The following is a 21272-nucleotide window of genomic DNA, read 5'->3' as shown; positions in this document are numbered from 1 at the left end:
AGTATAAAGAAAATATGTTACAGTAGGCGGCATAGTAGACTAGCGCGAAGCATACTGTAAAAAAAAATTAAAAGTTAAATTTTAAAAGTAAATTTTTTTTAAAATTTAAATATTTTTAAAATTTAATAAAGTAATTTTATTATTTATTAATTGATAATATTTTAAATAAATTATATAATTAAACAACACCATCTGTTGTTGACGTATTAACAAAGCATATTTTGTTGCTTTGTTGCATAAGTTGTTTACTTGTGAGAGACCTGTCAAATTCAAACGAAATATTAAATTATAATAACATATAAATAAATATCATTTAATAGTAAATTTAATTATTATACATTTAAAAATAGTAATTGGTTAATAATTTAATGTATGTATTTTTTTGGATATTTTTCATGCAGTTGTTAATTTAAACCTGCTTAGAATATATGATGACTGGAAAGGAATTGATCGAGAGTAGAGAATCGATGGGAAAAACCGCTATGATGCTACCCATGACGACGCCATCTTGTGGCGATGGTTCCGTAACGACGCCCTCTTTGCCGTACTATAAAGCTTCAAAACCTCAAGAGGCTTTCTACTATTTTTACCGTCATATCCTGGACTAACACTGGTGTTGTATTACTTTTTTCTATATAATAAAATGCTAAGCCGAGCGTCCCGGATCTAGCGCCACAAGAAGGCGTCACCAGTAGCGTCACGAAATAGTGGTTCTTCGCATCGATTCACTACTCTCGATCAATTTGATTCATCGTTTCTAGTCATCATATATTTATTCCAAGTAGGTTTAAATTAAAAAGTGCATGAAATATTTAACAAAATACAGACATTAAACGAAAAGTAAAAAATTAAAAGAATATCTTTCAATAAACGATAAAACAAACAGAAAAATCAAAGATCGATACCTGAATTCGATTCATAACGATTGTCGAACGGTCAAAATTTAAAAGTCATAAATGCCATTCAATTAATAACAATATTGAATTATCTGTTTAAATTTTTATTGCACTTCTCGTTATCTCTTAAAATAATTTCATATAAATACAATCTTATTTATATGAAATAAATAAAATAAATTATCAGTTCGACTATTGTATTAAAGTGCGACAAAAAAATTATTATCCATTTAAATTTGAATTTTAATATTTATACAGCCCCAACAGATAGTTAGAAGAGTCCATTTATGTAACGAGGGAGAGTTATACAAAATGTCGACCTGACCATAATTTGTTATTTTGATTTTTGAAATGTTTATAATTTTTTACTTATTAATTTCATTTCAAACTATAATCAAATTTTGTTTTTAAAAATCTTATTTAGTTCATATAATAATTAAATAAGGTGATATTTATTTACATTTTCTTGTTAATTTATTATTTAGTCTGACTTTGACCGAGTGTGTCAGAAGTAAATAACGTATGCTTTGTTGATACGTTAGCAGATTACGTTAGGAGCAAAAAATTTATTGAATTTATTGAATTATTTTAATATAATATAATTTGTTTAAAATATAAGTAATAAAATTAGTTCCTTTATTTTAAAAATATTATTTAAATTTTAAAAATACAGAAAACAGTATGAAGTATGAAGCTTCGCGCTAGTCTACTCTACCGCCTACTGTACTACTTTTTTTATTATGTCCTTAATGGCATATTATGTCATCACTTTAATGGCAATCCACTGCTGTTTCATTTTTTACTCTGGATGTGTTTATTAGTATTTTCACAATTTGCGTCCAACGTAGGGCACGAGTTAATTGTGTAACTATTATTAGACACGTACAGATAAAGGAATTAGAAATAAAACACCTATTTAAAGATAATAATAACATGTCATTTAACATGACATAAAAATGTCATGTTATATGTTTACGGGTTTGAAATCTAACTGTGCATAATATGCTCCATTGTTCTATGGCATGTCTGTTTTGATCTTATATAAAGTAACAAAGTACTACTATTCTTTTAAATGTACAAACAAATGTTTATTTACCTGTGAAACCAAAAATTGCAGCCACTCTCACACAAAATAGCCTGATCGTTGTCATGCACTTCCTTATGGCACACCCCGCAGGGATATATAGGTGGGGCATTGGGATTCTGAGAGTTAAAAACCATCGGCTGATCAGCTGGATATACTTTACCTGCAGAAACAGGCATTGGCTTCGAGTACATATTATTCATAGGGGACATTATAAAATTATTATTCATAGGAGGACCTAAAAATTATTATATTATTATAAAAAATGAAAATATTTTGAAGTTAATACTTCTTATCGCTAGGTATGAAGTTTTTGCACGGGCCCGAAATCATGTTTAGCGTACCTCGAAAAATCGAGGCGCGTGCAGTAACCTTGCGGTATACAGTAATATACATAATATACATACATATACACTTATATATAAAAATGACATAATATTTTAAATAAAATTAAATAAAATGAAATATAATTAAATAAAATCAAATAAAATCAAATAAAATTAAATAAATTTAATTAAATTGACCTCAAATCTAATCGAATAAACTAAATAAAAAAATAAATAAAAGTCATCGCTTCGTACGTAGAGAATTTTTTTTTCTAATCCATTACAATTAAATATAATGATAATCAAAATGAGGTAATTAAACATAAATACAAAATAATATTGAAAATGTAAATGGTGAATGAATTCTATATTAGATCAAACAAATTTTGAAAATTACTAAAATCATTAAACAAAATTTTTAAAGAAAAACATTAGGATTTTTAAATTTTAAAGAACTTAAATGCGTGGTGTTATTATAAAAAATATATTAACAATTCAGTAATAAGCAGACATAAAATTGAATTAACCCACATACAGTAATAACGCGCTATATGAAATATTCAGTTTGTGAGCACTCCTGAAGTGCCACCCGCTGTTTTTTTTTTTTAATTAAAAATGTCGTCTTCTTCTTCTTCATGGCAAAGATTAGGAATTTGTTGCCTGTTCTGACATCAAACTCCATTGTATCTTCACTGCACTTTTTCATTTCGGTTTGTAATTTAATACTACTTGTTAAGATAGTTAATTCATCCATTCTGTTTATACGTTGTTTTCATTTGTTCGGTATTGGTTTATTAACCGAGTATAAATTTAGTTCTTGTTTTGTATTCATTCCTCTCTCTATCAACTCTTGAAATGCCTTCACTCTTCCGATAAATCTCTTTCGACTAGTGTGAGTTCTAGAGTTATCTCCTTGCGTCATTACCCAGCTCTCACATCCATATAATATAGCTGGTGTAGCCATTGTCTTATAAAGTTTTATCATTGTATCCTTTCTTGTCTTGTTCTTTAATAATGCATTCCGCATATATACTTAACCCGGGGTTTAATGCTGGTCCGGGTTCGTGGTAGAATTCTACATGTATGTGTTCGACACACAGAAACATGGCTCAAAACTTACTAACAAGCTCTTATTTCTTCTACTAGAAAAATCGGATCTTCAGTTCGAATTTGTCACATTAATATAGAAATCATAAGCTACGCCAAAAGCCAGTATCTGTCAAGAATACTAAAAGATAACGATATCGACGTAATCGCCATTCAGGAAATCCACTGTGTAACAGAACATGATCTGCGAAAAAGGGGAAAAATACCAGACTACAAACTGCTGAGTCCTACCTATCATCAAACATACGGCACAGCCACATACATAAAAACGAACATAGAAAACGCATACCACCTCCTCTGAGAACGACATATAAACCCAGATCAGAAATATCCAACTAAGTATATAGGCGACTTCAATAGTCATCACGAGCAGTGGAAATACAGATAGAATGATATAAATGGGGATGCCTTAGTACAATAGACTAAGATGAACATTTATATTTTATTTTTGATGCTAAAGACAAAAGCACATTTAAATCAGCCGCATGGAACAGTGAGTATAGCCCCGACTTATGTTTTGTATCAAGCGACTGTAACAACGCCCCTCTGGTAGCCACAAGAAGTGTTATTCAAGATTTTCCACACAGTCAGCATCTCCCAGTCATTGTAGAGCTTAGCATACAATTTCCCTAACCAAATCAGTTCCAAGACCAAGATGGAACTTTATAAGAGCAAACTGGGAAAAGTTCGCTTCTGACCTTGATAAGTGCCTCGGTTGGATATCTCCTGTCAGCAATAACTATGCTTGTGTTTTGCCAGGATAGGTGTCAAAATAGTGATATATTATACCAGAATTTTCTTGAAACTGCAGACCAAGAGATCGCAGAAGAACTTATTCATAGTCTAACCGCAGCACGACAGCAAAAATGGACTGAAACAGTAGAAAATCTAAATTTTCAAACATCAAGTCGAAAAGCTTGGGTCCTAATAAAGAAACTTGGAGATGGCTTTCAAAAACGGAAAGCAGGTATAAATCCAAACCCAGTGTCATATCATCTTGTTTCGACATCAAGAGTGACCAAAGATGCAACTCACACACGAGACGCAAAGAAACATTCAAAACCTTAAATTCGCAATCGATCGAAACTGAACATTCTCGCTCTTTTACAAGTGAAGAAATAGAGATCGCCCTTAAATACGTTTCTCCGAGAAACGTTCCAGGACTCGACGGATTCACCTCGAATTCATACACAATTGGGGGAAATAAACAAAAACTTGGCTAGTACATTTCTTCACAAATATAATTCAGATCGACAGAATCCCACGGAATTTAAACATTCAAAAGTTATAGCAATACTAAAACCAGGTAAACCAGCTGACCACCAAACTACTTGAAAGAATAATTTTTAACAGAATAAGCCCAATAATCGTAAAAGCTACTCCAATCGAACAAGCAGGTTTTAGCAAGCAAATCGAGGTTGCACCGACCAAGTGCTATCTCTCCGCACTTACATAGAAGCCAGTTTTCAAACAAAACTAACGAGTTCTGCTGCTTTCGTAGATGTCAGCAGCTTCCGACACAGTCTGACGAGAAGAAATTATAAACTCTTATGTACTATTCCTTGTAATATCGCCAAGGTAACCAATCACGACAAAGATTGTTACTTTGGCAGGCCAATCACAGCGCTCGTTATTAACTACGCTGTCATTGGCCTGTCGGCGGAAGATTGCTGCAAATTCTCAAACACGATGTGTATAAAAGAGCAGCACATCTTCCGATCGGGATTCAGTCGTTATACACTACTAGCCTCGCTAGACCTTGTTGGCCTGATGTGCTACCACGCTACTTTGAGTTTTATTATTTAACCAATATCCTACTATAGTCGAATACGTCGAATCCAAGAAGACTTCATCCAATTTAGAAGTTAAATCAACAAGAGTACGAGAACCGGCGTATCGACTACGAACGCTCCCTGCCAGTAGAACACCGCTTTTAAAATAAAAATACATTGGTCTTTGAACTATTTTAAATTGTGTCGAACTGACCACAGCGTTCTTTGGGACCTGTCACGGTAAAGAGCGAATAAAAGCCCCGACGGGGACTTGTAATTGCTTTTCCGATCAGGGTCGAGCTGCGATAGCGCTTCGTCGCCAGAAACCTTATGCAAATAGTAACTATACGAAATACTGTTAGCGAAAGGTAGTGACACGAAGCGACGGGCAGTAAGAGGAGTCGATACGACCGGTATTCTCGTGCCTCTCTAGAGGAGAGGGAACGCGGCTACACGAAGTGAGAAGGCCGGCATCTCTGTGGAATTTGAGACATACACCACGCGTCAGAATTCTAACACAAATATTAAGTCATTGTTAGAATACTGTCTGTAAGAAAGCTCGAACTGTTAGAGAATTCTGATTGCCGGTGTCGGTGTAGAGGCTGGAATTCCAAATTAACTCCTTGAAATGAAGATGGACTCTCGAAACTTGAGATCCTCTTCGAGAGCGGCGGTCGTAGAACGTCCAGAAACCGCTGAAAACCAGGAGAATGTTACGGCCGTACGACATGGCGCCCAACTAATAGAAGATACCCACACCCCAGACCTGGCTACAGTATTGTCCACGTTAATACAAGCAGTCACAGGTTTACTGGTACAACCCAAACCTGAAGCCAAGGAGAAAAAGACAGAAATTCTGCAACCAAAATGGACCCCTGCACCACCTCAATACTCCGGCGATGACACCGAAATCCACAAGAATTCGTAGACGATATAATAGACGACATGAGCAATATGAACATCGATACCAAACATTGGATAGCCTACATCCTAGAAAATTCACTGATAGGAGAGGCAGCTCAATGGGCACAGAGCCAATTCACGACTGGTCTGAACTACGAGACATTCTTAAACAGGCTGACCGATCACTTCGACAACACAACAAAGAGATCGTCACTAATGTCCAAGTTATACGGACATTACCAAAAATATCAGCCAATAGCAGAATTCATTTCAACCAAGATGGCTGTTTTTCGACGATTACTACTACATATTGACGAGGAAGAAAGGTGCAGGGCCATTACCAATCTAATTCGCCCAGAAATTAGAAAACATCTTCGCAACAACATGCCGAGAACCGAAGAAGACCTGAGGCGAATTTGCGAAGAATTGCAAGTAGACGAAAACATTTCACGACGTGCAAATCGACAACCCGACCAGCCAAAAGCCACAAGACAGCTGAACCAGAACCAAGCCAGGGGACAATATTCGCAAAGGCAACCGAGAACTTCTGAGACTATAGATGATTGGAGAAGTAGAAATCCAACTCAGAAACCGACGCCGAAACCTCGACAACAGCCTAACAACCAGGGAAACGACGAGAGGGGCACCCACTAAGCCTCTCTCCAGATGCGGTGCCCCAACTAAATCCAATCAATGCCATGAAGGTTTCAAATCTACCACGAATCGATGCGAACATCAATTCAAAGAGAGTCCAGGTCCTCATCGATACCGGTGCATCAATGAATTATATCAATCCCGACTTGGTTCAAGCGGCAGATATACATAAAAGGCGGAGAATGGTCCAGTTGGCTTGCAAACACACAGTCAGGGTACAGTCGAAGTCACTATCGATTTTGGAAGTTTCCAGTCCACAACGAGATGTGCCATTGTCAAAGATCTGAACCAAGATCTAATTCAGGGTATACCATGGCTCCAAAAAGAAGAGGTACTAATAGACATTAACCGAAAATGTCTACACGTGGGAAAAAAGGCCTCTACTGGAAGTCGCATTCAGCCAAACAATGCAACTCAAAGACACAACTCCAAGATGAACAAGCTCCACAATTTGCAGTCCCAACCGTAAGGGAACTCCTACATGAGTACGAAGACGTTTTCGACGACAAACTTAAGCAACCCACTACCCGAGTCACGGTGATGGAAATCAAGCTGACAGACACACGGCCGATCAATACGAAGCTATTTAAATGTTCTCCAGCTAAGAAAAAAGTAATGTTCGATGAAGTCCAGGAGATGCTTGCAACAGGTGTCATTCGACCAAGTCGATCACCCTATAACAGCCCAGTGGTGATCGCCAAGAAGAAGAATAGTACACCTCAATTTTGTGTTGATTATCGTAAAATCAACAAGATAACAATCGACGAGGTCTCCGCACTGCCGCCAATCCACGATGCAATTAAAGAGCTAGGAACGGCGAGAATATTTTCGACATTAGATTTGAAGAGTGGGTTTTGGCAAATACCACTACACAAAGATTCGATTCCCCTCACAGCATTCAGTCTACCCGATGGATCGTCTTATGAGTTCGTAGTTATGCTATTCGGACTCAAAAATGGACCTGCAGCATTCCAAAAATTGGTTACATCAGTCTTCGCTGGTTTTATAGACGAATTTGTAAAAGGCTACATGGATGATATAATTATATATTCCAACTACTGGGAAGATCATCAAAAATATCTCCACCTCGTCCTAGAGCGACTCAGAACACATGAACTCTGGGTTTCGTTGAAGAAATGTCGGTTTGCTACCCGAGTAGCTAGAGCGACCCGACATGAACCAGGTACAGCGCTGCTATGGTTAGATAAAAACCAAGCCGATAAAGCCAAACTGTCAAGAAGTAGTTCAGCGCCAGCCGCTGAACAGTACAGACGTGCGAGAGCCGAGCGAAGACACCGCCTAGGAACTGCAGCGACCGAGTCAAAGCCAGACTTTTCAGTCTGACCGTGATTGTAAGCACGGTTAAGCGGAGACACGGCGCCTGCAGTGGCCGAGGCCAGAGGCAAAAGCCTACGCTGAAACGAGGTTAAACCGGGGAGATTTGTTTTTCAATCAAGTCTTCACGGAGGCCAAAATTGAGGCGTAGGAAAGCGAAGAAGCATACGGGCTTTTAGCCCGTCGGGATACTCCCTGTGCCACCGAAAACTATATCCCACACTGTGGGATATAGTTTTCTAGAATTCTATATCTGGCAGACACGGCCCCAAGGTCAGGGAGGTGAGAAAAGCAAGTGGATACCGCTTCTAGTTCTGCCTAGAGCGTGAACAACCGCGAAAGAGGTCACTGGGTGGCACCCAGAAACCGTGCTGGCAACGGGTCAGACGGACAACAAAAAAGCCTTCTCTAAAATTAAGATATCCGCCCCAAAAATGGATCGCTCTCGATCCCCGCCAGACAGAAAGGCAGCCGCCAGTTCTAGCCCCTATGGTTGCAGTGAGAGGAAACTCCACTGCAACATCTATGATGTATTGCCCCCCATAGATGACGGCAACAGCAATTATGAAATTTTTAACGAACTACCCATGGACGATGACAATACCAACGAAGGGGACTTCAAACGTCCCAAGAATAAAAAGAAAAGGACAAAAGACCGAGCGGAGGGAAACCGCGAAACAGAACCAGCAACAACGGATGACGACACCCCAAAAAGACAAACAAACAAAAGGCAAAGACAAAGGAGTAGTAAGGACGAAAAGTCCGAGCTACAAGCACTAAGGATGTTGCTCAAGGAGAAAGACGCCAAAATAGCAACAATAAGGAAAAAGATTGAAGAATTGCAAGACACAATGGTAGCCTCACAGAGGTCTATCATTGAACACATGGATAAGAAATTCAATCAATTAAACCCAAAAAAACCTGAGGACAACCTGGAAAACCAGGCACAAAAGAAGAAGAACGACGAAAACCTGGATAAACAGGCCGAGAAAAAGAAAATAGAGGACAACCTGAAAACTCAGGCAAGCAAAAAAACTAAAGCCACGGGTGCCATCCCAAAGAAATCCCAACCAGAGGAGAAAAAAGCCACGAGAACAATCCCCAAAAAACCACAAACCGAAGACAAGCAAAAACCAAAGTCCAAAAAAGAAGATTTCCCCCCACTCACCCCTCCTAAACAGCAGCAGGAAGGTGATGCGCAAGCCGATCGACGCCCTCCGTCTTAAGCACAGATGGAAACAAAAGAAGTACCCAAAAAAACTTAGGTACCAAAAACACCTGTAATAAAATTACAGAGTGTTAGATTCACTGGAGCAATACTTAACATTGCCCAAAAACAACACGTCATCACAGCTAATAAGCTGTCAAGAAGCGGCAGAGAAACGCTTATTCAGGCGAAAAGCCCCGCGGACTACAGAAAGATGGTCAAAATCATCGAAAATTTCAATGAGGACACCCCAATTCAGTGGATAGCGTTTCCACTGGAAGAGGATATAAAGCCAAGGATGGTGCTGAGAGGGCTACCTCCCACAACAGAGATGTTCGAGGCCATCAAAGAAGAACACAACGTCGAAGTCGTGTCGATTAAAAACATGACTTCAAGAAAGAGTGACAAAAAACATCTGCCCATGTTCGTAATGACGGTGGAGAGGGAGGACACCGAAATGCTAAAACGCATCACCAACCTGATGCATATGAAAGTCACAATTGAGGACCTAAGAAAGGCAACAGGGCCCACACTGTGTTTCAACTGCCAGGGCTACCACCACGCACAGAGAGCGTGCTTCAAAGCACCTCGCTGTGTAAGATGCGGAGTAGAGCATCCTAGCAGAAGCTGCCAAATGCCGAAAGAACAGAAGGCAAAATGCGCAAATTGTCAAGGACAAATTTTAGAGGATGTCCAAGATGTCCAACCTGGGGTCGCCAACAACAGCCCCAACAAAGACAAGACAACAACGCAAAGAAAGCGCAAGAAAATGAGAACATTATCCTCATTTCCAGGCAACATCAAGATGGCCTAGTAAACTCAGTAAAAGAGTAACTAACTAGGGTAGTCAACGAGGCGATAGCAGACATAAAGCTAGCACTGAACTAGTGCACAAATAGGGGATACTTGAGGATAGGCTCCTGGAACCCACGAGGCATAAGGACCAACCAGAATATACTGGACGAACTGGTCAACAGATACGAAATGGATGTCGTAGCCATACAAGAAACGAAACTTACAAACAACATAAACATCTAGTTCCCAGGATACGATATCTATAGGAACGACAACACAGCAAGATCAGGTGGCACAGCAATTCTAGTGAAAAAAGGCATAGATCACATCAGAATAATAACACCGCATCTAAATACTATGCAAGCAACAACAATAAGAGTACAAATGAGGCAAGGAGAAGTCAAAATTACCTCCGCCTACGTGAGACCACGAGATCTACTGATCGATGAAGACCTAAATACGTTCTTAAACGACGAACCCTCAATAATAATAGGAGACCTAAACGCAGGATCCCTAAATTGGAACGACAGAGCTACGAACAGAAATGGAAGACTACTAAACGCATACATCGAGAACAACGAAGACGTTATGGCAATGGGCCCTACAGACCCTACGCATTACCCAGGAAATGGACTTCCTACACACATAGACATTGTAGTAGCAAAAAACCTAGGACTACAAACAGAATTACAAACATTAAATGAAGGTACAACTGACCAGAATCCCATCCTATTAGAACTAGGAACGTGGGAAGAAGAAAGCATAATCAAAAGAATCAAAAAGATAACAAAGTGGACAAACTTTAAGAGACTCGTGAGCACTGGAATAAACATAGTTCCAGTGATAGACAACCCACGAGAAATAGAAGACGGAGTCCTAGAGTTGGAAAACATCATCAAAAAAGCGATCAGAAATAGCACTACAGAAGAGGAAGTAGAAATGCACACAGGTAGATTCAAGGATATACCACAAGCAATAAAAGACTTAATAAGGGAAAAGAACAGAGCAAATCAGACAGCAAGAAGGACAAGGAATCAGGCAGACAAAAACAGAGCAAACAGACTAAACAGTGAGGTCAAAACAGCACTACAACAACACCGTAGTGAAAGCTGGGAAAACCACATAAGAGATATGGAAGAACAAGGACCAAACATGCAAAACATCTGGAGACTCCAGAGGATTTTGAGAAACGATAGAAAGCCAATCCCCTCATTACACGGAGAAAATGGAATCGTATACACCACAGAGGAAAAAGCAGAGGTAATGAGGAGTACTCTCGAGAGAGAGTGTACATTAAATTACCACCCAGACGAGGACATCGACTTCATAGCAGAAGTCGAAAGACAAAGAGAAAGACCTGAAAATCCAAACGAAATTATCCCTCCAACATCACCGGAGGAGATAAATGAATTAATCAAAAACAGCTTGCCGAAAAAAGCACCTGGCCCCGACCAGATCACAAACAGGGCTTTAAAATACTTACCAGCGAGAGCTATAATATACCTAACAAATATTATAAATGCAATGCTAAGATTCAAGAAATTCCCAAACAGAGGAAAGAGGCCCATGTCATAATGTTACCAAAGCCAGGAAAAGACAGCACATTCCCGCAAAGGCACAGGCCAATAAGATAACTACCTGCAATCAGCAAGATTGTAGAGAGAATAATACTTAGCAAACTCTAAGCCGAAACAGACAGACTAGATATATTACCCGAAGCTCAATTCGGCTGGAGAGAGTACATAGCAGCTGGATTCAACGATAAACAATACACAGGAGCCGCCTTCCTTGATGTAACCAAGGCATTCGATAGAGTCTGGCATAAAGGACTTATATAAAAAATGAGAGGATACGGGTACAGTGGAGGAATGACAAGCCTGATTTCGTCGTACTTGAGCAACCATCGTTTCAGAGTCCGGATAGGACAAGTCCTAACCGAGCTCGGGAACCCGGAGGCTGGAGTGCCACAGGGAGCGGTACTGTCACCTCTACTGTACACGATATACACAGCAGACATGCCTAGAACACCAGGTACACTATTAAGCCTCTATGCCGACGATACAGCGATAGCGGCCAAACATAGAAACATAGATATAGCGGTTAACAACCTACAAACAGCGCTAGACGATATAGAAGAATGGAGTTTAAAATGGAAAATAGCAATAAACTCCGACAAGACACAGGCTGTACTTTTCAAAAAGAGGCACCAGCAACCAGAAGAACAGGTAACTGTGCAAGACAATCCCATTGAGTGGAAAAGCGAAGCAAAATACCTCGGAGTAATCATGGACAAAGGTTTAACATTCAACAAACACGTAGAAGCCACAGTACAAAAAGCAAACATGGCAAGAGCATCTATAAGAGGACTAACAGGAAGAAAAAGCAAACTTAGAATAAAAACAAAGATAAGACTAATTAATAGTATAATCCTGCCTATCCTAACATATGCATCCCTAGCTTGGGGACACATATGCAACACTTCAAAACAGAAAATACAAGCGGCACACAACAACAGCCTAAGTGAAGCAGTCAACGTACCAAGATACGTTGCAGAAAGATTCCTCTTTAGAGAACTACAACAAATCAAAGTGACTGACACGATGAGAGAAAAAGCGAGGATAAAGTTCGCAGAAATAGAGAACCACCCCAGTCACATACTAAGAGAGATAATGAGGTATGACGCTTTCCACAGATGGAAGCACAAAAGACCAAAACAACAAACAGTAGACTAAAACAATAACACCAGAGAGAAAATTAAACCAGAGAGAAAATAAAACACTAGAGAGAAAATACTTCAAAATAACAACAACGCACATAGAAGACAGTTCGTACCTCAAAAAACACTCAAGGACTATCGCCAAACACAAAGTGGGCCCGGTTGCCTTAAAGAAGATAAAATCTATATTGTTATATTGTCTTATATTTATATATTTTTCAATGTTATAGTATAGACTTTACACTAATTTTGATTTTTTGTTTCAGGGCCACCTACAAAAAAAATTACAAAAAACACAAAAAACCGGCCTCGGCCACCAAAAAAATTAAAAAACACTAACAAAAACCGGCGCAAGCCACCAAAAAAATTAACAAAAACCCCAAAACACTAAAACACAGGAACGTAGGGCCCAACCCCTTGAGCACCAAGTCGCCGAACTGAGCCGGGGCTCAGAGCGGAGATTTGAGACCCAAGTAAGCAATTTTAGTTCGCGGATAAGCCACATTAAGATAACAGGATCATAGCGACAATGCGCTGTCCTGAGTTTTGCATTCGGTTAGGAAACCATGTTGGGGTTCTATTACCCAGGACCTCCACATGAAGAGCATTTGGCTGATAGTTGTGCCCCTATCGCGCATCAGAGTGCTATAGGGGGGAAAGGGATGGTCTGGAGCATTGGAGCGCGGTGGGGTGACTCCTGTTTTACTCGAGTTAACACACCTCGCTCCAATGAATTGTTACACCCGAACGTAATTCCTAGGAGTGAACATCTCTCACAGGCTGGGTTCAATCAAATTGTTTGCTTGCTTGCTTGTAAACTGTCAAGATGGTCACTGCTACTACAAGAATTCAATTTTGAGGTAGTTCATATACCAGGAAAAGAAAACCAACTTCCTCACCACCTCTCCCGAAATCCAGCAGAAGATGACCAAACCACAGAAGAAGACGTAGACAGTCAAATTGACCGAATCTCCTGGCCAACACAGTCTCCGCCTGAAGCCGAACCGGAGGACTTCCCACTACTCTGTCTTTTAGACGACGAAGAAGAGGGTGCAGAACATCCCATCCTGGATGATCTAAGGGTGCGTTCATTACGGAGACCATAGCATGGTATCCTCGCCTAGAGCATAGCACTGACAGTGAACTCTCGCATTTAAAATAATGCATTTTTTTACGTGGCGATGATAATATAATACCATCCTATGGTCCGATCGAGGGTCGGCGCCTCGTTATGAACGCACACTAAGAAATATGCCTCTGCAAGCCCGAATCTGACGAAATCACCAAGTGCACACCTTCATGCAACAATTCATTCGACGATGGCATAGAATCACCGCCAGAGGCCCGAGGAACGAAGTCAAACAGAGCCCTGGTAGAAGAATTTACAGTAGAAAATAACATAGCCTACTGCACAGCCGGCCAAGATGGTCGAAGAATTCTCGTACCCGATGCTTTCAGATCCGAAGTCCTGGAGTGTTACCACGACAGCGAGGAAGCCTACCACCCCGGTCAAGAGGAGACTACAAGGGCCATTAAAGAAGTTTATTACTGGCCAACAATTTCAAAAGATGTGACGAAATATGTCAGGTCATGCCTGATATGCGCTACCACGAAGGCCGTAGCCAGCACCTATCATCCCCAGAGAGCCCGTAAATCCTTGGGAAAGGATATCTTTCGACGTTCTTGGACCGTATTCAGCCGCAAGAGGTACCAAAAAACAGATATATTCTACTAGCTACCGACTGCCTCAGTAATTGGATTGAGTACAGATGCTCGACAGCCTCAAAAAGCCGGGACATCATCCGGTTTCTGCAAGAAGAAATATGCAACAGATGGGGCAGACCGTCCACCATCATTACAGACAATGGTATTCAATTCAGGACAGATGCTTGGGAACGCTTCCTCCGCAAACACGATATCCAAAGCGAACGAAGCCTAATTTACCACCAGCGAGCCAACCCGGTAGAGAGACGAGTCCAAGAATTGAAGAAGGGTCTCCGTGCACGAGTTTCATCCCCATATGGGAATCCTACCTGGCCGATATTATTTTCAGCCTCCGTACCCGCCAAAACGAAGCCACAGGCCAATCTCTTCCCAGAGAACGAAGATGTTCGACAGCCCAGAGTATACCTACAAGGCGAGCAAGTCTTGGTGAGGAACCATGTCAAAGGGAACTTCGGCCCTACCTGGACGGGCCCCCACACCATCATCAGAGTGGCAGGCCACCATACGTACGAAGTATGTAGGGATCAAGATGTCGACAGAGTTATTCACGTAGACGACATTAGGCCAGCTCCACCACCACGGGACGCTCCCGTATAAGCCCCACGTAAGTGTTTAAAAAGACTAACAATTTTATATTTACAAACTTTCCTAAGTGTAAATCGTTAAAAACTTTTTCTTCATATTTACAAACTTTTCTAAGTGTAAATTGAATTTAACATTTAATCCGCGAAATTTTACAAGTGTTTAAACAATGAACATTGACATTTTTACATTTTATCTATTTCCCAAAAAGACAATTTATTATTGAAAAATTTTATATTCAAAGTATTTTCTACAAACAATATTGGAAGATTGCGAAAGTCAATTCTACTTAGTTATAATTTACAAGCAAATATAATTTTAGTTCACAACATTAAGTTTTTCTAGCAACTTCTCAATAAAATTCGTAGAAACATTTAGATTTAGAATAATTTCGAGGCTGATCTAACCAGCGAAAAGATTGTGTTATACAAGTTTGCTATTGTTATAAGCTTTGCCAACACCTCGAAAATATAATTTATCATACTTTTATGTTAACATTCTTAAATTTTTTTAAACATTTTCTCCTTGCAGGAATATTCGCATAACATATATTTCAGGTGAAACTATATATATTATTATCGTTACAGCTCTGTCACAATCACTCCAAGTTCTACAAATATTTTCATGCCTTAAAATATTGTACAAGGCCCATTTTCGAACTTGAACCGACGCTTTGCTGTGACCAATCAAATATGTTGTCATGAATTTGTGCACTTGTGTAGATACCAAGTCGATATTCCACCGTTGAACAATTTTAACACAGTTTACTAATTGTAACCTTATGATATTATCATCATTTCTTTTTATACATGTATTATTCTAAATTTTGGTTTATAACCTTTATATGCCTTAATGATGACTATTTTTATTTGAATTAATGCAACTTTTATGACTTAGTGATAAGAATTCTTCTTTTGCCACATTGTAATTATACAAAATTATTGTATCAATGTTTTACTTATGTGTACTAATTACCATTTCATGTTTATTTACAAAAAATTGTAAACTTTTCTTGTTTTTTTCAATAAAAAAATACCCTGCCAACAGGTCTTCGGAGGGGAGGGAGAGTCGTCAAGGTAACCAATCACGACAAAGATTGTTACTTTGGCCGGCCAATCACAGCGCTCGTTATTAACTACGCTGTCATTGGCCTCTCGGCGGAAGTGTGCTGCAATTTCTCAAACACGATGTGTACTAAAGAGCAGCATATCTTCCGATCGGGATCCAGTCGTTATACAGATTGAACGAATTTAAAACGGAACATACAATTTAATATATGTCTGTTTGAAATGCATTTGAAATAGTGGACCAATATAAAACTTGGACAAAAATAAATCCATACCCGGTGATAGACATTGTATAAAATATCGTTCAACTATCTGTCTCCTTTTAGGACGTTTATAGCGCCGCCTTAAGTCAATGTTGCCAATCGCCGTGTAATAATCAGATTTGCGGATCTTTTTGAGAGTTATAAACCTTTGTATCTTTAAATAAATCGGATATTTGCCTATATTTTTCATTGTATTTACCAATCTACTACAACAGACTAATAACAAAAATAAACTTAATGGTTTGTAGTTATTTCCTTTCTTTCCTGTAAATATTTTATGGTTAACACCTTATTTGAAAAACATCTAGAGGAATGAGATTGGCAACACCGCTCAAAATATCCGAAATATCTGACTTCTTAGATAAAGGAAAGAAGAGCTTGCCTAATAGTCGGAGAGATAGAGCCGAAATTTTGAACTGATCAGTAATATGACATTTCTCTATTGGAATATATTCATTCGACTGGTACAGGGGGTGGCTATGGATGCTAGGGATGATATGGTGGCTAGGGATGAAGTTTTCGGAAAAATTAACGATCGATAATATGGCTGAAAATTTGCCCAGAGTAAGATCTTTAAAAATTTCGTCATTTTTCTCACTCTCATTGATGGCATCACATTCATCATCTTCGTCACTTTCACTTTCAATAATATCACATTCATTATCTGCTTCATTTTCAATCACTACTTCTAGAACTTCTGGCATCTGAGGTCCACTAAACCATTTGAATTTATATGTTTCATCTTCAAGCTCCCAACCATGTTCTTCAACAATCAATTCTGTTGGTACTTTTTTATGAGCATTTGTCCAAATATTTGAAATATAATGAGCTCGCAGTAGATTTTGGTGTAATTCATCTTGACATGGTGGTAAGCTTGAAGCATCGAAATTTTTTAGTTTTTTTTTTAAAGGCTCGTTCACATCATGCAACTTATACTGCCGGTTAAATAGTGAAAATCTGACATCGTTTACTTTTCTTTTTGGAATTGTTCTCTTTAATTCTGTTCCATATAAGTGACATATGAAAGTTTCTAAGGTTTCAAAAACTTCATTACAATCGAAGTCAGTTTCACAAAGTTGGATAAAAGCATCTTGATACTTATTACATTTAGCGCATGCGTCTAGAATTACTGATCTAAATGGAACGCGCATCATTATTATTTTAATATTTTAAAATAATAATGATGCAAAAGTAATGTCCAATCAGAATTTGTAAAATTATAATTAACTAATGAAAAAAAAAATTTTGAAAATATTGAAAATATCTACAAAGTAAATTTCAAAACTTAAAAAATTGATAATTCCACTATTAAATTGATTTTTATTAATAATTATTTGTAAAATGTTAAAGGAATTCTACAAATTGAATTTTACCTATTGATAAATAGAAATAATATATTTTGTATTTGATTATTAATGTAATAATAAATCAAATTTTTCTTATATCTGAACAACCATTATTTATGCAATATAAATTTAAAAACCTTTTTATTGTAATAAAAAATAAGTAAAATTACTATTTGTTATACCGAAAATATTCAATAGTTAACATTATAAAATTACTTTAATTTAATAAAATTACTTAACCGGTTTCATAATTAATTTTTATCAATCATCAGATAATTTCAATTGATTATTATATTGAAAATATTTTTTTTGTTTTTTATTCTAATATCAAACATTTATTCAATTAAAAATTAATTCGTAAAATATTTATATTTAAGAAACAAATGTGATTTGTAAAGTAAATATGACTTTAGTTTGAAAAAAAAAATTATCACAATATCATTTTAAAACTACAAAATATTCTATAAAAGATTCAGACGATGACGTAGAGTTTTATCAAATGTTTTAGAAAAGTTTTTCTAATTTTTTTTTCTTATGAGAAAAATTGTTTGAAAATTTTTGGAAAAAAATCATGGTATAATTTACAGAAAATCAAAAGGATTCTACAAATTAGATTTTACTTCAAAAAATTACGAAAATTTTCATTTACGGAAATTTTTTTGAAAAATTTTGAGGAAAACTCTACTTGACGCTTTTCAGAGTAGTAACAGAAGTGAGCATACAAATTTTCAAATCAATCGGTATAAAAATATCATAATAAAATCAGTTTGAAAATTGTTACCGAGACCTAAAATGCGCAGGCAAGTGGTACATTTGACCCCGTTTTATGGCTCTCTGTACCAACCCAGCTGTCCGCCCTTTTGGATTTAGAGTTTTTAGGGGCTAATTATGAGCCATGAAAATGGCGGAATATTACTTATCGTTAATTTTTCCCCAAAAAATTGCAACTTCACCCCTGTCCGCCACCCCTTATGTATCCACTCTCGCGTCCGCCCTTTGGGATTTCGTCTAGTTATACCAAGATCTTACTCTGGGCAAATTTTCAGCCATATTATCGATCGTTAATTTTTCCGAAAAAAATTACAACTTCATCCCTGTATAGCCACCCCCTGTACAACGAGGGGCGTCCGCCTGTAAGGCAAAGTCTTAACCCAGTTACAATGAATATATTCCAATAGAGAAATATCATATTACTGATCAGTTCAAAATTTCGGCTCTATCTCTTGGACTATAAGGAAGCCATAGGTGGTTTGACAGCATAATAACTGCTTAAATGAAATCGTAGGCTTCCACGGCCAGAGTCAGAATTATAGTTTATTCGTCTTCCGGGTTTGGACCGTGTCATTTGTGAGTGACCCAAAAGTGGGTTCATCTCGACGTTTCGCTACAATTGTATGTAGCTTCTTCAGGAGAACAAAAAAGAAAAAAAAGACAGGAAGATGGGTAGTTAGCAACGGTAACTCAGTTACTCAACGCAACCAGAGGTGAATACTAACTACCAAGATGGGCCTTTGGTCACAGTAACTCAACTACTTAACGCAGCCAGAGGTGAAAACCAAATGCCAGGACAGGGATTCACGTCCAACAGCTCAGAACACTAACGCGTCGAGAGGCGGGGAGTGAATCCGACGATTACTCCGCTACCGCTCTATTTATAGTCGCGGTGACCTGTCGTGTCGGGACGTATCGGCACACTCCGTGGCGCGAACGTCAAGAAGCGCGCGCTGGCCATTCATGTGGCTGCATCGTGGTAGCGGGACCTGACGGCGGCTCTAGACTGAGATTCCAGATGGGAGACAAGTAGTATCCTTCCTCTCGATTGATATTATGTGGATTTTTTCGGATCTCTAGAGATTCGCGGATTTTCCTGGAATAAAAGAAGGGGCTCTTAGAAATAATATGGGTTTTTTCGAACAATATGGAATGACCGGTTTTTTTGGCAGTGTTCTGCAACTGCAGAATGGGAGAAAAGACCTGATCGAATGCATCTTTGATGCTCTTGAATCCGAGTTTTGACGGAACGACCAGTTTCGCCAATATACACTTGTCCACATGAACAAGGAATAGAATAGACACCACAGGAAGATAGGGGCGGTAATGGGTCCTTAGGAGAGGGTAGATATTGTGAGATTTTCTTGGGTGGTCGAAAAGTAGTCCTGATACCTTCTTTGCGAAGAATTTTGCCAATCCTATCAGTGACACTTCGAATATACGGAAGAAAAGCCACAGGAGTATTACCCGAAGATTCTGAATTTGTCGTCCTAGGGTGTAAAGGGGGATGTAGATGTCGATGATGTAATAATAACTGCTTGTTTAGTCTAGTTTTCGCAGTGATTCTAGGCAACCTATTTGGGTGGAGTTTTGACTTGTTCTTGAATGAATTCAGAATCCAGCAGCCCGCTGAAGTATTGGATTTTTATAATATAATTATTTGACAACCTTTTGTTGGCCAACCACCTAGAGCGGAGTTGAGCCGAAATACATTGATTTCGTATGTTCCGTTTTAAATTCGTTCAATCTGTATACTACTAGCCCCGTTAGACCTTGTTGGCCTGGTGTGCTACCACGCTACTATGAGTTTTATTATTTAACCAATATCCTACTATCGTCGAAGACGTCGAATCCAAGAAGACTTCATCCAATTTAGAAGTTAAATCAACAAGAGCACGAGAACCGGCGTATCGACTACGAACGCTCCCTGCCAGTAGGACACGACTTTTAAAAGACATTGGTCTTAGAACTATTTTAAATTGTGTCGAACTGACCACAGCGTTTTTGGGACCTGTCACGGTAAAGAGCGAATAAAAGCCCCGACGGGGACTTGTAATTGCTTTTCCGATCAGGGTCAAACTGCGATAGCTCTTCGTCGCCAGAAACCTTATGCAAATAGTAACTATACGAAATACTGTTAGCGAAAGGTAGTAACACGAAGCGACGGGCAGTAAGAGGAGTCGATACGACCGGCATTCTCGTGCCTCTCTCGAGGTGAGGGAACGCGGCTACACGAAGTGAGAAGGCCGGCATTTGAGACATACACCACGCGTCAGAATTCTAACACAAATATTGTCATTGTAAGAATACTGTCTGTAAAAAAGCTCGAACTGTTAGAGAATTCCGATTGCCGGTGTCCCCTCACCTACCACAGAGGCTCGGCGAAGCTTCTTATACGTAGAGGCCGGAATCCCAAATTAACTCCTTGAAAGTAAGATGGAGTCTCGAAACTTGAGATCCTCTTTGAGAGCGGCTGTCGTAGAACGTCCAGAAACCCCTGAAAACCAGGAGGCCGTTACGGCCGTACGACAGTAAATTCACCGCCAGATTAATAAAAAATATGCTCACCGACAGAGTATTTCAGAATTATAGGATCAGAAATAAGCACCCACAGAAAACTCAAAAATGATCTGTCACAAGGATCGGTACTCGCACCACTGCTATTTAGCCTTTATATCGCAGACATACCGACAACATCAGCAAAGTGTTACTATGCCGATGAC

At 38.7% G+C, this 21272-nt stretch overlaps 1 protein-coding gene across 1 annotated transcript in view; it reads right to left on the bottom strand.

Moving 5' to 3' along the window:
• LOC140441389 (uncharacterized) overlaps window positions 1-21272 on the bottom strand; it is a 427170-nt gene that overhangs the window by 131905 nt on the left and 273993 nt on the right. Inside the window, exon 4 of the mRNA XM_072532097.1 lies at window positions 1993-2218. Coding sequence (XP_072388198.1) covers window positions 1993-2218 — 226 coding nt within the window. The remainder of the gene's footprint in view (window positions 1-1992; window positions 2219-21272) is intronic.

Source organism: Diabrotica undecimpunctata, chromosome 5, assembly GCF_040954645.1.
Source record: "Diabrotica undecimpunctata isolate CICGRU chromosome 5, icDiaUnde3, whole genome shotgun sequence".
Taxonomy (NCBI): Eukaryota; Metazoa; Arthropoda; class Insecta; order Coleoptera; family Chrysomelidae; genus Diabrotica; species Diabrotica undecimpunctata.
The sequence above is the reverse complement of the archived record's forward strand: the minus strand, read 5'-3'. Positions and strand labels throughout refer to the sequence as shown.